The sequence below is a fragment of the Lissotriton helveticus genome, chromosome 2_1, assembly GCF_964261635.1.
Source record: "Lissotriton helveticus chromosome 2_1, aLisHel1.1, whole genome shotgun sequence".
NCBI lineage: Eukaryota > Metazoa > Chordata > Amphibia > Caudata > Salamandridae > Lissotriton > Lissotriton helveticus.
In genome coordinates this window covers 892,236,844-892,258,047 of record NC_136059.1, presented here as the reverse complement: position 1 = coordinate 892,258,047, position 21,204 = coordinate 892,236,844, and the positions used below count along the sequence as shown (strand labels likewise).

At 42.6% G+C, this 21,204-nt stretch overlaps 1 protein-coding gene across 1 annotated transcript in view; it reads left to right on the top strand.

Annotated features, from left to right (window-relative positions):
* The window catches only part of LOC144819538 (adenosine 5'-monophosphoramidase HINT1-like), a 236,193-nt gene that overhangs the window by 73,554 nt on the left and 141,435 nt on the right, over positions 1-21,204 (top strand). Inside the window, exon 2 of the mRNA XM_078677380.1 lies at positions 13,424-13,528. Coding sequence (XP_078533506.1) covers positions 13,424-13,528 — 105 coding nt within the window. The remainder of the gene's footprint in view (positions 1-13,423; positions 13,529-21,204) is intronic.

The following is a 21,204-nucleotide window of genomic DNA, read 5'->3' as shown; positions in this document are numbered from 1 at the left end:
CCCAGTATGGCTTTGAATGGTGTTAATGCCATCGAAAATACTGTCTTAAATACCTTTGAGACCCCAGTGGTATCAGAAATATTTAAGATTTCGCTCAGGATTTCCGCGAAATGTACGGGGGAATTAGTCGATAATAATGTATGTATCTCTGCAGTCGTCCTTGCGACTTGTAGATCATACGTTTCTTTTGATGACGTGAGCCTTGTAGGCGTCTGAAGAAGCACTGTTTTCATTCTGCTTAAAGTATCTATTCGAATAGAAGTAATTTTCAAATTGGGCCATGCCCTTGCCTCCCTGTCTGGAAAGGAGCTGGGGAACAAAGAACGTCCACAGCACTTGACCTTCGCAGTCGTAGTGACTAGATAAGGAGTCCCGGGCATAAGACTACAACATTTGCGGTCTACAATAAGAATGTAACTCCCATTATAGAGTCTTTGAAAGAATGGTTCTATTTCAGTTGCAGGTGCGCCTTTCTGGTGACATGAAAGGTTGTATGAATTCCCTTCACAGGCTCCATGCAAACTAATTCCGTGACACAGAAGCGTGCCGCTTAGTGACATGGCACAATTGTTGCCACTAAGAAACACTTTCTGTCCTTTATTACTGACACATGCATGTGAATAGGGCAGGTTCCAAGTTGTTTTAAGGTACCCCTTCCCCAATTTCTCGTACATGCCAGCCTGTATATATTTTTGGCAGTATTGAAACCTGAAGGTTGAGATTGGAATATTTATGATTCCGTGGATTATCCATTCACTGACAGGTCGTTCTGACATTGTCATTGGTAATCTTTCTAGTTTTTCAATGCTCAAGATTGTATAATCAGCACCCTTTTGCGCCATACCGATTTGTCTATCAGTAAGGTTAAAGATTTGGAATAGTGACGTTGTGTTGATTAAACGCCAAGGCACATAGCCTGAACGCAGATTTTGTAACGTCCAGCCAAGCTGTACAATAGAACGCAATTGTGACTGACCATGTTGTAATAACAGTAAGTCTTGTGATAATATATCGATTGCTGAAGACACAATGCTGTCCAATGAAAAAATTCTGGAGGACAGAGTCATTAACCCATTGTCCACTACAGAAAGTGATTTTTCCAAATTAATACGGTCAATTTCCCGCATTCTCTCTGCTGTTTCAATTTGATTAACCTTCCAGGCCTCATTGTATGCTGCATATACAGAGGCTGCTATGAAACGCTTTTGACGCTGTTTGCGTGGTCCCATTATGAAATCACGCAAGTCAGCACCATCAGTCAGTAAAGTTAGGTGTTGCTTAATTTCAGGCAGTGTGGAAGTTTGTAGCCACTGAAGGCATAATTTGCCCACACTGTAGGTTGTTATTATCCCTGGGTGATGTCTTTGGGGATATCTAGGGTCTGGCCTGGTCATTTTGAACCCCTGTGTTTTATTCAGGAATCTGTCTTGACAGTTATTTGTATCTGTGGGCCAGATTAACCATTGTTTCCAATCAGGATGTGTTCTGTTTTGGTTTAATATATGGTTTACGTCTATCTCTTCATCCGTATCAGAGCTATTGCTAAACATTGTTGGCTTTGGAATAGACGGTTTATTTAAATCTTTGATTTTGGCTAGGCCAAGACAGGTGGTTTGTTGAACAGTGTCATTTAAAAATATCATTTGTTCTGGGATCATGCAAGCTCTAAACAAAGCTTCTAAACCCTGTACTTGCCATTCTTTTGTACCCCAAACACTTTTCAAATCAACATTTTTGTCCCAATAATCAAATCCAAAAGTATTCATTTCTTCGAAGAATGAATCTGAATATATCAACTTTGTGTTGGTTATCATGGTTTTCATCCCTGTCTTGTTTGACAATTTAAAATAGAATGTTTCAGCATTACTTGTGTTAAAACCTGAAAAATATGAATATTTGTCGTAAACGGTTCTTGAGCTCCCTTTTGGAGGTGTTGCACAATGTTCCCATTGATTATAATTTAAAACATTTCTAGGTTGTGCAGATTTATGTAAAAAATGGTTACCATAATGGTTATAGCAATACATACTATCATAATTTGTAGAACCTTGCAAATAATCATGTTTTGTAAATTTAGCAGACATTACTAAGTCAGACATCATGTTATTAATGCTTTCGAAGTCCCAATCATCAGCAAATGAGTTTGGTTTTGCAAAGTCACTCAAGGAGATCTTGATTTGGTGTGGATATTTCAGGATCTCGACCGGACCATAAATTTCATAGTCAGTGTTGTCCCAGGCTACCCCACCAGGTATAGGATTGGCTGTGAAGTTGGCTGAAGAAAGTTCTCTTTTCTCGACGTGTGAAGATGTGTGTGGTTTGAGGACCAAGTTGATGTTCTGACTTGCTGTGTCCATTTTAGCATATTTTCCCTCAATGAAGCGTCCCAAAGTTAATACCATGATGAGCCAAAGTATGAGGATAAATGCACCAAAACCCACCCAAAATTCAATCCATGGAGAAATCAGATATGTTTCTTTCAGTTGGTTCAAAAGTTCCTTAGCTTTGTCTTTAAAGGATTTTGATGATGGCTGTGTCTTTGATTCACTGAGGCTTTCAGAGGAATCATCGAAGTTGATGAAGTAGCCGGATGCAGTTCTGTCAATTGTTCCAATTGCTTCAGGATTTTTGTTTCTTGAATTGTCACCTGGTACTTCATTATAGATTGGTGTGTCTCTGCTAAATGTTTTTATTTGGGTTTTCAGAGGTCTGAGTTCTATTGCATTGTTGCATAGTCCTTGTTGTTCTTCTGTAGGCGTTTCGAATGTGATGAGCCTCTTTGTTAGGACCTCTGTACTGGTAGCAAACCTTGGTGTTCTGCTACTTATTGGGAGTCCACTTGGCCTACTGTTTGTTATCGGCCACATGTTGTGGTTTTACCAGGTCGATGGATACAACTCGGCTCTTCTTTTTACCAGCAAGTGGCGGTAGTACAACTGATCTTGTCCCGTTGACAGACAAGACAGGAACTGCTTTTCTGTAAGAAGGCCCAAATTCCATCTTTACCGCGATCTTCTCCCTGACTAGATCCCCGACTTTTGGAATTCAGACAGGTCTTGCTGGGACAGGTGGTGATTCTTCAGTGGTTGTTGGCTGTTGTTTCAACTGTATGTTGCTCAGGTCTTTTCTTGTTTTGTTTAAGTCCTGCAAAATAGCCAAACGGTCTTTGACATCAAAGCTTTTTTCTTTAACCACTGAAGTCTGACTGTCGAGGTCAGAGATAATCATTCTAGTTCCAAATAATAATTCGTACGGACTGAATCCCTTCAGAGAATTTCTTGGCAAGTTATTTAGACTACGTTGGACACTTATTAGATGTTTGACCCACCCAGCTCCCGAACCTAATATCCTTTCCATTATAGATTGCTTTCTGCCTTGGTTTTTTCTTTACACCATCCCGTACCCTCAGGAAGGAAGTGAGAAGATTCCCGCTGGGCTGTGCTCATTTGGCCATGTTTCCCCCCCGGCCGGAGGGCTTGAGTGAAAACAATGGTCGAACGTAGCATGCTCTTAGCGTATATGCCATTTAGACTCGCAAATCTTTGTATAACAGTCCGGACGTCAGCCGAGTGCTGAGGATCGACATTATAAGTGGAAACTAGCCTGTATATGTTAATCGCAAGCCCTGCTTTTTATTGGTCATATTATCTGCCTTGATACGACGAGGTATTAAACTGTTTCTCTCCCCACTGCGATCTCTGTTGCAGTTTGGGCAGTTTTTTACAAACATGGTGTGATGCAGGCTCATGCCTGGCCACCAGTACCGTGATTGTAATTCTTCCAGAGAATCTTTCAGTTTAAGGTGTCTAAGACCCTCGCCCATATGTGCGTCTGCGATTAACAAGCTTCTCCTGTCCATGTTTGGAATCACTCTATCCCCCACTCCAGGGATTCGAGCAAAAGGGACGGAGTTTGCATCGATTATGTATGTATAATTGAGTGGATAGTTGATCGGTAACGCTGAGCAGTCGCCTTTTGATGACGTTTTCACTGCCAGCACTGTTTCACCGTCAATGTTTTTTAATGTACGCTTTTTTCGAACTACGGGAGCCGATTTAGTGGCTGCCGCTGTGGCTGTTTCAGCCAATGAATTCCCTACAACGTGAACGCCATCACGCTGATGACTCAGTGAGTGTGTCACGTGAGTCTTTGGTAGTTCTTTTTGTAAAAGAGCTATTTGTTCCCAGAGCAATTTCTGCTTTATTGGTGCATCTGTGTCATCTTTGTAACCGTTCTGAATCCATGTCTACAAATCCTTGTTATATGATTTGACGCAGTAATATGAATCTGACACTATAAGTGTCGGGAATTCGCGATCCGCATTATCTAGCGCCATTTTCAATGCTATTATTTCAGTTTGTTGTTCTGAATTAGTTTCTACTGAGTGTGTTTTTGTTAATAGAGGTTTTAGTTTACCTCCGCGCCACACTTCTTTTGTAATCTCACATGTGGGGTTGTATGCTTGTTCTCCCCAAACGGAGGGTTGAGCATGTCCGTCTGTATAGATTACACAGGCGTAATGTCGTAGAGGCAGAATGTCGATTGGCAGAGGATACGTCTTTTCATATTTTAGAATTTTTAATTCTTTTAGTTCTGGATCAAAGTAGTAGTATACTTTGTCCGTTGTGATTGAATTCACCCATTGTATCCATTCCGGATTCAATGTTGTTGTTGGTAAATTACACGGTGTTGTTAGTGCCTCAAAGGCTGATTCTGCTGTTCTGACTGTGATATGTCTACCGTCAGCTATGTCTTTTTCTCTAGCTATTGCGGTTTGAACTGCACGAATGATTTTTTCTGTATTACTGAATTTCTGTTCAGCTTCTGTGTACAAGTGTGATTTGAATGCAATTGGTACCTTTTCTCCCTCATTAGAGGTCAGGTATGTGAATCCGCATCTCCCTGGGATGACTCGAATCACAAGATTGCGTGTGTTATCACGTGTTTCTAATTTTGTTTTAATTAGCATGTCTGTTTGTAAGGATCTCAAAATTTCTGTGTGTGTTTGAGTCCAATTGGATCTTTTAAAGTCTGGTTTAATTAGATCATAAAGGGGTTTGACCCTTTCTGCGTAATTTGCAATGTATGTTCTTCCGAAATTTAGGAAGCCTAGAATTGACTGTAGGTTTTTTAGTGTTTTAGGAGCTTGGATTACGGCACATTTCTCTAGGAAATTGTCTGCCAGGCTTTTACCTTCACTTGATAACTCATATCCTAAGAATAGGACTGTCAGATGGGCAATTCTGGATTTTTTAAAGTTGAATTTGTAACCCTCTGCTGCGAACCCAAGTATTATGGTGTTCACTCTTTTCAAGTGAGTCTCCAAGTCATCATCTGTTAAGTAAATGTCATCGACATAAGATAATGCTTCATCATCATATAGTTGTAGTAATTCTGTTACTCTCGCTGAGAATACCCCCGGGCTGTTCTTGTACCCCTGGGCTAACCGACAGAATTGCTTTTGAGTGCCATTTACTGAGAATGCAGTTAAATATCTGCTCTCTGGTGCTATGTTTTGACAAAAGAATCCATTGGAGATGTCCAAGGTTGTTTTGTATTTTTTGCGCACTATGTTATTCATTAGTGCAGCACTGTGTGAGTTTTGCACTGCAAATGTTTTGCAACATGTGTTAAGGTGTCGGTAATCCAAAACTAGACGATATGAATTGTCTGGTTTGGAGACCGGAAACAAAGGATTGTTCATTTGTGAGGTGCAAGTTTCAATCACCCCCTGGTATTCTAGCTGATCTAGTATTTCATTCACCTGTTTTTTAGCTTCTTGCTTAATTGGGTACTGCCTTTGTGCAGTAGGTTGTGATTTTAACTGGATTTTGTGAGGAGGAGAATCCTCATCCCATCCTACATGATTTTTATATAAAGCAGGTGGTAAGGCCACTGCCCACTTTCTAGCAAGTGTGTATTTTTTATGAATCGGGATTTGATTCGAGAAGGCAGGCATAATTACTTCTTCGCCATGAGGGCACTCCCTGACAAACTCTGGTGGCCAGTCTTTTTCAGCTAGAAGGATGTCATAACCCTTGGAGAGGTTATCCCAAAATAGTCCCCTTATTTTCCTAGTCTTATCTCCCTCTATACGTAATGTTATCTCGTATATCTTGTGGGGTTTGCTAACTCTGGTGTCTGCAGTTTCCACTTGAAGATATTCATTCGTGTCCACTGTCTCCAGATGATTCATAAGGACTTTGCGAGCTATGCTCACTTCTGCTGCGCTGTCTAGCATTGTCTGAGCCCACTCTCCGTTTTTCAGTTGTGTCCTCAGTATTCTCGGCATTGTTAACTACCTTGATACTGGCTACCTTCTTTTTTGGAAATTGTAATTTCTTTTTTTGCTGAGCAGGTTCCTTGTCTTTGGACTTGGCGTGCTCTTCTCTTTGTTCTGATCGTCCTCTTCTTTCCGATTTCTGCGAGGAAGTCTGAAAAGATTGAGAGGGACGTGTATCAATGTCTTGATATCTATCAGGTTTTTTAATATTATCCCTATTTCTAAGGTTATATCTTTTCCCAGAGGGGTCACTCTGGGGTGACCTGTGTCTCTGGTTCGGAGATTTCTCCCTTCGCCTAGGAGACCTTCCTCGGGACTGGAATTTCTTTTCTTTTGGATTGGATTGTTTGTTTCCATCCCAGTTCTTTTTTGGTGAATTATTATTAAAAAATATTTTTTCTGGACTTTCAGTCAGTTGCGGTTTTACTGGTATTCCACCTAAACTGTCTCTACCTAGTTCTTCATAGGATTTTTCTATGATTCTGGCAATTTCAGCTGGGTGGTCTGCTATATCTGTCTCTTTTAACCTCTGGCGGATCGCCACGTTTGCTGCTTCACCTTTTATATTGGCTAATAATATAGCCGAGACCTGCTTGAAGTCTTTCAGTAATTTCATACCAAGAGTTAAAGCTGGTTCTGGACCGTATTCATCTTGAATTTGTTTTAGCACATCTGGTATTACCGAAATGGATGGAACACCGTGCGTTTTTGTGTAGATTGAAGCAAAGACTGTACCCCAAGTGTCACAGTCCTCTATGTGTGGTGCGATTCCCATTGGGAGACATATAGTCAGAATCCTGTGTTTTTCTAGCGGGGTGGTGTCAGGAAACACCGCCTCTATTTGGGTGATTTTCTGTGCCAACCAGAATGGTATTTGTTCTCGTTTAGCCGGAACTTTACCTAGGCAGGATTGGATGTTCTGTGGTGTGATTTTACTTGTGTTCCCCTGGTGAGGGGTCAGCTGTTGAAGTTTAATCGCTGGCTGAATTGTTGAAGTCCGCATTACATACTGGACTAATTGTCTATGAATTTTTAGTAATTGTTTTAGCTGTATTAACAGCTCTCCAGTAGACATCCCTTCGATGTCTGGTTGTGGTGTGTATCCGGCTAAGACCGGCCACGTTGCTCCTGGTCTACCTAAAGGACCGAGCCTGGTGATGTGATTATTATGTATTAGGGCGCCATCAAATAAGAGCAAATGCTCTTGGAATTTGAGTGGTACTTCCACCTCCTCGAAAGGAGTGTAAATGTCGGGTGGAACCTCTATTTTGTAATAGTGGAAGTACTTTGTTACAGCATTTGCTGCTGGAAAATGTATCCATGTATAGTATACCTCTGTCTGCCGATATTCGTGTGCCTCAATTACGAATATGACTGTGCCACCTCTAGGTGTCAGTCCATTTTCTCTAAGTTTTAAGGTTATAGATTTCCTTTTGGCGACTGGGATGAGTATTATATCCCCGTCCGCATCTAGTGCTGCAGTATCAGCTGCTGCTATTTCAGCTGCTAATCTAACTGCCTCTCTTTCATCCTCATTGTCAGACATTTTACTGTCAATAAGGTTATTTTGTTTGTTTGCAGATCAGGTTTCTTATGGAACAAAGATTAGATGCACAATATTTTGGAACAGTGTATCCTTCAACGTTGACTAAACCAAGAACCTTACATAGGAGTTCCCTCCTGCGAGGTTTTGGAGGATATTACCTTTCACCCACTCCAGACGTCTTTGGAGTATTTGGGAAAAGGGGTCTGAGTGAGAAAGCACGACTGAGTTACTCTAAATGTCTTACGTTAGTTTTATCGCCCTTTCCAAACACGTTGGGCGCCATGTAGTGTAGTTCCTATCTTCCCAATAGGCTCTGCGCATTGGAATAATACCTACAGCAGTAAAGGCCTAGGCCAGACGTTAACTAGGTCTACTACTGTCGATACTAGACTTAAGTTTTGGGTTTGCCAGCGTAGCTCAGAGTTCGCTAGAAACTTTCTCGAATGTTCAGGAAAGAATTAACTCCCCTGATTAGACAAGAAGGGATTTAGTTTCTGACAACCATAGAACATGACAACTTTGCTCTCCCCTAATCAAGAGTGTATCTCCAGAGTCGTGTGAGCACAAGGCAATTATTTTACTCAGTCAGTACGTGCATTCTTAGTCTCATCAGATTGTAGAGAAAAGGAAGAGACGGGCGTGTTCAATAAAAAGGTGTTATTTATTGATCAGTCTCTTTTCTCGTACAAGAGAAATGGATCGATATTATTGCAATACTTATAGTTAAGTAAAGTGCATACATTAAAAGCAATAGTATAAAATAATACTGTAAAAACATTGATATGGTTTCTGAGCCATATGATGTTTAAAATGATTAAAATATATTTACATACACATATACATTTGACTAAACGTACTCAACTGGTGTTTCTAAATACGCCTACCCCGTGTACCTGACCTAAGTCTAATGCGTGGGCGGGAATAGAAAGTTACAGTTTAAGTTAAGTTTGTTTTTGCCAAGTGAATAACTAAAGAATTCTCTGTGAGGGGTTATTCAGTTCTGTACCTGGAAGTTAGGATGAATGAGGAATGGTATCTCTTTCTCTGCTCTCGATATTCCAGGCTGCCTGCGAGGGCTGCCCGAAAGCGCCGGTGCTGGGTCTCTCGGCAGGAGATAGCAGCGCGTCTCTCAGCGCGTCAGGAAGGCGGGGCTACTGCCAGCGGGGTCTGCTCTGCTTCTGGGCTTCGGCAAGTATGGCTGCTCCGTCTCGTCACCACGCGTGTGTTTGCATAGGGCAAGATCGGCAATATTTATACCTTAAAGGTGCCGAGATTGACGTAAGGATGGACATAGATACGTCAATAAAGATGTCATACGACTTGCTCGTTAGCACATTCTTTTACTGAAGTTCTCTGTGAAATCAAAACAATGGCCGCACGGATTTTCCAGGTTGTCATAGGTTTGATTTGTTATGAGAACGTCGTATGCCTTATCAGGGGCTGGAGGAATGTCGCTTGTCTAATTAGATCTCAAGCGTTATGACCTAATCAGATAACACGTTCCTGTGCCGTAGTGTGACTGCGTCAGATAACGGTATCTGCATCATGGGGGCTTTTCTTGCCTCATGGGCTGACTGTTAGTTAACTTGATAGTTAGTTTAACCAGAATAGGGTCAGGAATAGGGGGATCGATTCAGAACCTATAGGAATACATGACACAACAAGGGGTGGTGATGGACAGAGTCTCTGAATTAAGCAGAGTACTCTCACCCAGTCAAGAGATCAGGGCTAGATCCAACACCGTTTTTTAGCTCATTGCACCATCCCAGTTTCAGAACCTGGCTGTATGCAAATTAGTCTGTCCCTGGCCCAATGCATCATGGGAACAGGGCAGACCAGACTACAAAAGCCAATTCTTACACTGGGAAGGAAACAAGCTTCCGGGGACCGGTTTCTGGCATTACAGCCGTCTTCGGCCCGGCTTGCTTGAATCCCGATGGTGCAATGAGCAAGGGACTCACATCTGAGTATACCCTTCCACGCTTAGGGTGGACAAAAATATTTACAACAAGGGGTGGTGATGGACAGAGTCTCTGAATTAAGCAGAGTACTCTCACCCAGTCAAGAGATCAGGGCTAGATCCAACACCGTTTTTTAGCTCATTGCACCATCCCAGTTTCAGAACCTGGCTGTATGCAAATTAGTCTGTCCCTGGCCCAATGCATCATGGGAACAGGGCAGACCAGACTACAAAAGCCAATTCTTACACTGGGAAGGAAACAAGCTTCCGGGGACCGGTTTCTGGCATTACAGCCGTCTTCGGCCCGGCTTGCTTGAATCCCGATGGTGCAATGAGCAAGGGACTCACATCTGAGTATACTCTTCCACGCTTAGGGTGGACAAAAATATTTACAACAAGGGGTGGTGATGGACAGAGTCTCTGAATTAAGCAGAGTACTCTCACCCAGTCAAGAGATCAGGGCTAGATCCAACACCGTTTTTTAGCTCATTGCACCATCCCAGTTTCTTTTGGCCCATAGGCTTGTATTGTCATTACCGATTCGTTATCTACCGATTCGGTAATTACAGATTCGGTAAGTATCGAAACACGCTACCGATTTTTACCGAATCGGTATTTTACTGATTTTTTTTCTCTACATCTCATTTTCCGATTTCAGAATACCGATTCGGTAAAAATCGGTATTTTAAAATTGGTAAATGACTTTTACCTACATCGGGCCCATAGTTGGAAAGGGCTATATTGATTTATGGTGTAAGTGATAAAGTTTGAGAAAAAAAGATATTAGGAGGCAGCTGGCAGTGTATGCAGGGATCTGTGATCTTCTGTAATCCAGCCTTCCTGGTTCTGCTATGAAAGGTGGGAGGAAGTGTGTGGGAGCTTGGTCCACTAGTGCATAGAAAAATGGAGGGATTAAGGACTGGGAGGAAAAAAGGACACTGCCGTAATCTGGTTTTGTAAGAACTAGAGTATTAGGGTTTTTGCACAGTTGAACTATAGGTGTGGCAAAGTTTTGACTTTTTTTTCCTGGCAAGTTGGTATTGATGGCAGAAAGTTGTGGAACTGATGAAAGTGGAGAGCTGCATGTGGAAGTTGAAGCGGTCTGAGAGATTGTGGGCACAGGACCAGGCAAGAATGGAGACTTCCAGAAAGAGGATAGTATTATTTTTCTAGGCAGTAGCTGATCTCAGTCTTTCAGCATTTGAGCATAGGGTATTCGTGAGCTAGACATTTATGGGTTTACAAAGAGATAGCTAGCTATACAGACTTGGATTGAGTCTGTGAATAATGAGTTGTTGATGTAATTGTGTTAAATCCACAAAACTGTGATGGGTGGACTGAATGAGGAGGTATGGTGTGAGAAGAGTTCAACATTATATTTATTGCTCTAGACTTGAATCGATGATTGAGTTTACAGGTAATGGGAGACACAAATGAGCTTATGATTGTGCCATAAAGTGTCAACCGTAAGGTGTGAGAACTCTGCAAGTAGCAGCTTGATGATGTGTTTGGTGTGGTCTACTATAGCAAAGGTAGTAGAGAAAAAAGGAAATAAAAGGATAATAAAAATGGAAGAAAGATGAGGTGAGAAGATTTGACACTGCAGACCTGGGAGAGAGCAATTTTGGTGTTTTTTTGTGTGGAAATCGTATGAAAGCAGTTGAAGTGCGTCTTTGAACAAATGTACTGGGTAAGGCATTGCACACAAGAGCTTTTGCTAAAGAAAGGGAGTTGTGAGGTGGATGGAAGCTCAAAGGGCTTGAGGCTTCAGCATTGGATTGCATTAATCGTTTTAAGCATGACTGACATCAACAGGTTTGGAAGAAGAGGGTATGAGGGTATTGTTTTACTTGTGGGAGTACATGGACTAGGTGAGTAAGGTGAATGCAGCTTTAAGGTTGAGAATGAGGGGGAATGGGAGCAGACATTGCCGACTATGTGGCCAGTAGATAAGGGTTCTAATCCCAAGACAGCATTGTGTGATCCTAAGCAAATTACTTTTCCCTGTACCTGAGTTATGTTTTCTGCCTAATGTGGGACCTCATAGAAAATGAACAAATGCTAGCATGGTGTGGTATATAATGACATATTTACTGAATTAGTTGGGCCATTAGTAAATTGGGTAGCCCATTTCAACTGGTGTAGTGGGGGGATGCATCTGCTCTAATGTTGATTTGACGTTTTAAGGATTAACCATGTCAATGGCCGACAACAGCATGGCAAAAGCAGGTTTTTAGGAGCTGGTTGGTCAGAGGCATGCATTGCTATCCACAGAACCAGCATATGCAGTTTTCTATTCACTGGCAACCCAGGGTGGAGGCAAAGGCCTGGAGGATGAAGTGGTGCATGGTTGGTAGAAGACACAGAGAGAGTAGAAGTCAATAAAGGCTTTTTCAGTGGCCACAGGAATTAGTCGAAGCATTCTGAAACGGGGTACTAATCGAGGAGTGTACAGTTGCTGGTTGATATTTTGCTGATAACTAGGAAGGATTTCAAGTTTGAACTTGTGATCAGGGGAGGGAAAATGTGAAAGTTATGTGTGAGAACTTTTAAGTGCTTTGGTGCACCAGCTGCCCCATTATCTGAAAATAAGGATAATTAACTTGAGCATGAATTAAATCCTCATAATTTCCTCTCAGGAATGGGTACGTGCAGCCTCTGAATAGAGCACCACGCGCTAGTAATCAGGAAGTGTAAGGGCAAATAGAGCACCTTTATCAAATAGCTTGCAGACAACCCCAGTGTCTTCAATGAGATGTTTTGGCCTGTCAGTAACTCCCACCATCCCTCCTTCTTAGGGTGCCCCTCACCTGCCATTATGACCTGATTGTCTCCATTGTTGGCATTGTAACCTTACCACCTCCTGCCTTCGTGCGCTTGCATTGTTGCCTGGCTGCCAGTACCCTCCCTGTGTAGGGGTCTGTTTTGAGGCACAACTCGCAATGCATCATGATTCCAACTATCCCGCCATACCCTATTTTCGTGTGTGGCGGGGTAGGTCACTACTCCACTGTACTCAGTTGTCTAGCCCAGAATCTCCTCGCTGCACATTACATATGATGCTGTTGCCAGATTATATGACCCATGAGGTTTTGTTGTGAAAACTGCAATGCCTCAACTACTTTGCTATAAAGGCTGAAAATCTGTGCCCCTGTGTGTGCTAACACCAAGACACCTACGGTTGTAAATGTATGGCTGTGTTTTATAGGTTTATTTAATGTTTTCCCTTGTTACCTGCAAGCTAACTACAGTTGGCAAGGAGAGGGCTTGCACATTGATGGCATTATTATACTAAAACCTTCCCTTGCATTTATTTATCTTCTTCTTGTTTGCTAAGGACATGGAATGCAGAATCTATGAAAAGTATTTGAAAGATCTCGTTTTGAAATTTAAAAAGCTTACTGATATCTTTGTTTATAGAAATTGATTTAAAATTACTTTACATTATAACGTAACGTTTCTCATTGTAAGTATATTTTGATTCGCCAGAGTTTGTAGTTCGACATAAAACTTTGCTGCGCCCACCTCTTTGTCTTTCTGAAACAGGGTATTTTTGATGCACCCATAGGTTGTGCGTATGCTTGCAGCCTTGTGTCACTTTGTTTTATAACTGATTGATTAATTTCCTTTTAAGTGCATCGCCTTCCATGACATCGAGGCAAAAGCCCCGGTACACTTTCTAGTCGTTCCGAAGAAACCCATCAGCAACCTGTCTGAGGCTACACCTGAGGATGAAGGCGTAAGTGAAAGGCATGAGCATGTACATCTCTCTGTTTTTAGGTCTTACTTAGGGCAGCGAGAGCGGTCTGGTTGCAAAAGATCTATTGTCGGCTTATCAAAAACTTACAGTGGCTTTACAGACCACCCATTGCTTGCCATTTTTTTACTTTATTGTCACTCTAATTTGCTTGCTTGTTATTCGATAGCATGCCTTCTCTTTCTTTAGTTTGTGCCTTCCTTGGAGCATAGCTTATTTAGTATTCATTTGATTGCATAGTTTGTAGCCTTCCTTTTCTCACATATATGGAACTATTTTTTTTCTTTTTCGTTTAACAGTCCTTTAGAGTGCATGTGTTTTTATGCTCTCTCTAGTGTGTTACTTCCCTCCACACTCTCTCATGCTTCTCCCCTGTTCCTGCAGTGTTTATTGCTCTCTCCCTTGTGTGCCGATTGTCCCTTTTCCCCCACCTGCCCTTATTTTATATTTTATATGATGCGTCATAGATACTGATCATGGCACAAATTGAGACAGATTTTTGGTGTTCAACCTTTTTTAGGCCTTGGCACTTAAAAAGAAAAACAACCATTGACATAGCCAAAAGGTCTGATGCTACCTCTTGCATGGTAATCAGAGCACTAAAAATGCCAGATGCAGTGCAAAACAAAAAGGATATCTTTGTGTATACAATGTATGGAAGATATAAATAATTAAATATGTGATGAGGGATTACTTTTCAGATTTAAACAGCCCCTCATGCATTCCACCAGAGACAAAAACATTCACCCTGTTATCCAACAGAAACATGTGAGACTATAATACTCCTGTGGCTGATCTGAGAAGTGATTGACCATGCCTCAAACCATTTGCTGGAGGTTCCTAAATCAAAGAAGCCAGTGGCTGAAGGAGGGTGATTGGACCAATGTACCTTATAGCAAGCATTGAATACAGTAAGTTACCCATGAATGACGCGAGTGGCATTTTGCTTCAGACCTAAATAGAGGTTTACAACAGGAGCAGTAAATGTTGAATAGCTGAGTTTCGTTGCTCGTCAGTGTGGCAGGTCATGGGTCTGAATTATGTGAGTTAATTGTCCTTTTCCTTATTTAATTAGGACAAGCAATTTTAGGGTCCTACTCACCCTTTCTGGCGAGTATGAAGACCAACTGACTTTTGACATCTGTCTCTGAAAGCAGAGCAAATGTGACAAGATAGCAAGATTTAAAGGCATCGTTATTGCTCACAAATTGAATGAGCAATAAAAATGCCTTTAAATCGTACTAAGTTTTCACATTTGCTCAGCTTTCAGAGACAGAGGTCAAGTGCACTACAGTTAGGTTGAGTTGATTTTTTAAGTTACTAGACTTACAGATCTAGTAACAATTTTTAAACTTTTTGAGCCCTGATCTAACCTTCCTTTTTACTACATGTAACGCAACCCTAATGTAGGCCCAAAGTGCCCCATGGGCAGAGTGCAGTGTATGTGAAAGAAAAGGGAAGAACTGCTGTGTTTTACATGTCCTGATAGTGAAATATTGCTAATTTAGTTATTCACTATTGCAAGGACTATCTCTCTCTTAGGTTATCATTGGATCTGCCTTGTAATATCTTAAGTGTAACTTCCAATTGGGAACAGACGGGGATTTGGAGTTCAGGGTCTCTGAACTCACCATTTAAAATACACCTTTTAGAGAAGATGATTTTTTAATTGAGGGTTTAAAAATGCCACTTTTAGAAGGTAATTACAACAAACAAGGGCAGCCCTATTGCCCAATCCTGGGGCAAAGTAACAATTATAATCCTAACAAAGCTTCAAGTAAAACATTACACAAAACTTAACTAATAAATAATCTAAGCGTGAAAAGATTGTAAAATCTGCATCACGTAAAACAAATTATGCAAAATTATAAAATCATACCTCTACACAACAACACAATGCACATTTAATGAAACAATATTATGAAAGACAATACAATCATAAAACAGTGATGCTCACATAGTTACACTACAAACATTAGAAGAACAATTGACAGTGTAAACAGAAAAACAATGCAGTGGAAAAAAAAGATTCACGTAAAGACTGATTGGACAAAGCATAAAATCAGAAGTAGCCAAAATTCTTCCCTTTCAGTAGGTGCCAAAGATGGGCGTCGATGGCGTTTCGACCAAGCTAAACTGGAAAGAGTAAATCACTTCATGAATTAGGAATCAATCCAAAGTATTCCTGAACAAGAGAAAGGATTATCCGAAACCAGACCCAACCAGAAAGTAAACAGATTAAGGGATGGTGAGAATAATTAAATAAATACTCACAGGCCAAAGATATACTAAGGAGTGTGTCAGAACAGATCACATCACTCAATTAGAGGCCAGTGCGGGCTTAATAACCCACCCAAAGGAAAATTCGGGAATAATTTTTGTAACTGATGAAAAGATGAAACAAGCATTTGCAATGCAATAGGTCTCGCATTATTAAAGTTTGAGCTTTTGGCATTGCTAAATAATGCAACACCAATAGCTCAAACTTTAATAATGCAAGACCTATTGCATTGCAAATGCTTGTTTTAAAATTAGTTATGTGATACTGTTTGGTTAGTCTTATTGGACTCTCCAAGTGCCTCAAGAATAGAGCTATCCCAGACAGCTGCGCGCATGACCAGGGTCCCTGAAAAATGCTCTGGGAACAACCAGCGCAACTGGCTGCACATGCAATAGCATCATTCGGGATGGATGGATGAATGCATGGATCTATCATTGAGTGGATGGATGGATCCATGAGTGTATGGATGCGTCGACGGCTGGATGGATGTATCAGTGAGTGGATGGATGGATCCGTGAGCCGATGGATGAATGGACGGATGGATGGATCTGTGAGTGGATGGATGGATCAGTGAGTGGATGAATAGATCCATGAGTGGATGGATGGATCAGTGAGTGGATGGCGGGATCCGTGGATGGATGGATGGATGGATGGATGGATGGATCAGTGAGTGGATGGATGGATCTGTGAGTCAATGGATGGATTAGTGAGTGGATAGATGGATGGATCAGTGAGTGGATGGATGGATGGATCAGTGAGTGGATGGATGGATCTGGGAGTGCATGAATGAATGGATGGATGGATCAGTGAGTGGATGGATGGATCAGTGAGTGGATAGATAGATGGATCAGTCAGTGGATGGAAGGATGAATGAATCTATCAGTGAGTGGATGGATGATGAATAGATGGATCAGTGAGTGGATGGATGCATGGATGGATGGAGGGTCAGATGGATGGGTGGGTGGAGGAATGGATGGATGGAAGGTTCAGTGAGTGGATGGATGGATGGGTAGTAGGAAGAATGGATGCCAGGATGAGTGAGTGGATACACGGATGGATGTATAGATGAATGGTAGTCACCGAGACAACTCAGAGCACAAAGTACACCATAGTCTATGATAGCCTCACGCACACCTGCGATTATGCAGGATCTGGGTTCTGCCATTATGCTATCTGCGGGGCTCAGCCGCCCCGGCTCTCTCTGCTCCCTCCCCTCACCCTTTGTGCAGCGGGAGCAGCTGTGCGAATAAATAAATCTCAAATGAAGGCACTTTATGTCGCTCCCGCGAGTCTGCTGAAGTGGCTGATATCAGCCTCCGTACAATGGGAGCTGCTCCGCAAGAGTAAGATAACAAAGGTCCTGAGAGTTAGACCAAATAAAGGAAAGGAACCGGGAAAGGAATGAGTAGTGAACATGAGAAATAAAGTGCAAATTCGAAGGAGCGAAGAGAAGGAAACTGGAGGTATGTGAGGGTCAAATAGACGCAGTATACTGAGGTGTGGAATATCTGAGCCAGGAATTGAGAGAAGGTTCGACAGCACACACGAAAAGAAGGGAATAAAAACCTTGCCTAGACGAAAAGGAAGGGGCAATATAGAAATGGGTCATTTGAAGTAAACACATCGTAATTAAAGAAAGAGAAGAGGACGAGAAAGAGGTGTGATGAAAAGGCTAAAACAGTGGCCTAGAGATGATTGCATCCGGAATCTGCTGCCTTGGGCACCGCCGCAGGAAACCACACAGACCGGGGCAGTGGCGGCTGGCTGCTCGCCGCTGCAGCTCTCGAATGCCAGTGCAGCACGTAGGGGCATTAAAGGCGGAAGTACACGTTTCAGACGCTTGCCGCACACCTGTCTCTCATCAAAGTGAAGTGTCCGCTCGAGGACCAGTCTGTGGTAAACAGCACGAGCTGTTCTGCTGCTCCAGCAGTCCCGTTCATATGTGAGTGGACCGGTGCCGCCCCCTAATCTCACCTCCCTCGGTCCCTGGGCCGCAAGCCTGGCATGGTGGCATAGACTCGCCCTACTGGCTGGGAGTGCAAGTGCTGTGTGCGCGCACATATTTCCTTCAGACATTGATAGAGAAAAGGCAATTCTATTTTTTTTTTAGCAAATTGTTGATCCATATCCATATAGACCGGTTTTAGCCAGCAATAGGGTGACCGCCTCAGCCCAGATCATTCCAGACACACATAAAAATCCAGGATGGAAACTTACGCAGGCTGTCTGAAAGCGTTTCCTCGCCATCAACTTGCTGATCCCTTCTTCTCTTGCGCTCGTCTCTCCTGAACTTCCATAGCAACCTGACTGCACCGAGTGACTTGGCTGCCTAATGGCCCAGCCATTAGCCCTAAACGGTTCTAAATATTCGGCATCTGCTGGTGAGCGCACAGACGGAAAGTAAACAAGCATTGTCCACACACGCGCCTCGCGCTTAAAATAAAAAAAATACAAGCCCTGGAGTTGTGCGCTCGCGCGCTAGAAGCAGGGGGGAGGTAGGGGGCCTGAACGATTTACTTGTGGGAGCAATAATTGCTACCATATGGTGGCGCTCGCTCCCGCAAGTAAATCGCCTCATGTGCACGTGTTGCCATTGAAGGCAATGGAAGGCGTGCACTTGTTTGACTGAAAAGCCATGGCGATCGGAAAAGGTATTTTTGCCTATGCAGCTCATGCGCGCTGCGTAGGCAAGACCTAAAAAGGGAGGAAGGCTCATGAAATCCAATATAAATAAAGACGGAGAACTCAGGGCCACAAAAACCAAAATGAGAAAGTGGTTAGGTTCACCTGCCTGGAACTACGGGCCTGCAGGCATCTCAATAGATGTGTGTACAGTACCGACGTGTCGAACGCAGTGTCTAATGTGGCACTGCTTCCCAGCATGGAGACCAAAAAAAAGACTCACAGCCTCCCCGTAGTGGAACAGACCTACCGGATGAAGGTCTGGAAAGATAAAATAATTTAAACAAAGCTGACAAAGAATAAAGGAAATAAGTGAAATTATGAATCCCAAAAGAACAGTCCCAAAAAATGTAATCAAGGCAAAATGGGCCATGCATGCGCAAACATGGTGAGACTGTTTCTGCGGTAGTGACCAAACAAATGAAATGGTCACACAGAACCTGTACTTTCACAAAGAGCCAAAACATGAAGAAAAATAATTATGCATGCACTAAAAGAATTAAAATGAAAAGATTATATTAACTTGCAAATCAACCCCGATTTTGATGTTGAGCTATGCTTACAAATAACCATCCAATGCACACAAAAACACCGAGGCGGATAAACAAATTAAATTATGAGCAACTTTGAAATCTGAATATGTCATCTCTAGAATTAAAGAGTATTCAGAGCAGTGTTGTTTAATACAAAATGATCAAGAATCACATTAAATCCTTTCTATGGGCCCGATCCACAGAACTAACTTAAGACAAAATCCTAAACTTACTACCATTTTGGTATTCACAGAAGGCACTTACTCATTTTGGTATTCACAGAAGACACTTACTCATTTCGGTATTCACAGAAGTTAGGACTCCTAACTTTAGGACTCCTAAATGCCTTCTGTGCATACCGAAAGTCTTAAAATTAGGATTTTTCTCAATTTAGTAGTAGTAAAGTTAGGACTCCTAACTTTAGGACTCCTAAATGCCTTCTGTGAATACCGAAAGTCTTAAAATTAGGATTTTTCTCACTTTAGTAGTAGTAAAGTTAGGACTCCTAACTTTAGGACTCCTAAATGCCTTCTGTGAATACCGAAAGTCTTAAAATTAGGATTTTTCTCAATTTAGTAGTAGTAAAGTTAGGACTCCTAACTTTAGGACTCCTAAATGCCTTCTGTGAATACCGAAAGTCTTAAAATTAGGATTTTTCACAGTTTAGTAGTAAAGTTGAGAAAAATCCTAATTTTAAGACTTTCGGTATTCACAGAAGGCATTTAGGATTTCTAAAGTTAGGAGTCCTAACTTTACTACTACTAAATTGAGAAAAATTCTGACTTTAAGACTTTCGGTATTCTCAGAAGGTATTTAGGAGTCCTAAAGTTAGGACTCCTAACTTCTGTGAATACCCAAATGAGTAAGTGCCTTCTATGAATACCAAAATGAGTAAGTGCCTTCTGTGAATATCAAAATGGTAGTAAGTTTAGGATTTTGTCTTAAGTTAGTTCTGTGAATCGGGTCCCCTATGAGCATAACACAAATGTAATATGCTTTGAATGCATTCATGCTATATACGTAGAAGAAGATATTAAAACAAAAAAAGAACAATAAATAATAAAAAATTAAACATAAAAATTAAATAAATAAAGCATCAATGTGAAACCATAGAAGTGCATTCTTACAGCAACATTGAGATGTTTCAAAAATCAGTGTATCATCTCCAGTACAGAAGTATATTCAGGATTGTATCATATAATGCAAGAAAATTCAGATGCTCACTAAAGCCTATCTGAATGAGAATAACAATAAAATATGCTTAAGATACTTCCCTGCAGAGGGGGAGCTTGAGGGCGCACAGCAAGATGGTCGCACCCTAGTGAAGCTCTGCCCGGCTGGGCACCTAGTTGACCATTATCTGCCATTTTAACCTGACATCAAGAGAAATTTTGGATCGCATCCTGTGTGTAACTCTCTCCTGCCTGCCTCGGAGCACATTTTGGATGCCTACGATATCGGCAACCGTCGCATCCTGAGCACGCTTGGTCCCGGCCTTGCACCTGTAAAATGGCGGCGCCCGTGAGGCCCTGAGACGGGAGGCCTTGACTTGGCGGTTGCGCCCCCCCCCTGCAGTCACGGGGGATCGCTTGCTACCTGCGGCTCCAGTGGGGAGGACAGCGGACCGCCGGGCCCAGTGGGGAAGATCTGCTGAGCTCTTGCCAGCGAGCGGTGAACCGCGGCTGAAGGTGACGAGAGGGCCTCTCTGGGACCAGGATTCCCTGGATGAGCGGAGGAGGTGGCTGGCGGCGGCCCCTGTGTCATCGGCGCTGGTGGTGGTGAGTGGGGCGCGTCCCGGTATGGGCCTGCTTCTGCGGAGGTGAAGGTGGGTGCGGGCCTGGGGTGGGCTGCGGCCTGTCTGCTGCTGCTGGTAGCTGGTGCACACGGGGGCCGTGGGCCGCATTCGCCTGGTCACCAGCGCATGTTGCCGTGCTTCTGATCGCTTCTGGGGCCCTTATCCTGCTTGGTGTCCCGGTGAAAATTCAACTTTCTTGGCCTGCTTCCTACTGTGGTCGTGAGCAATGAACTATCCCCTGGTTCTCTACTCGTCGCCTGGAGGCCTGACACTGCCTGTGTGCCGCGCTGCGACTTACCGGCCTGCTTCCACCTCCACCAGTACAGTGCTGGCTGCCTGCTTGGGGTGCGGGATGTGATCGTTCATG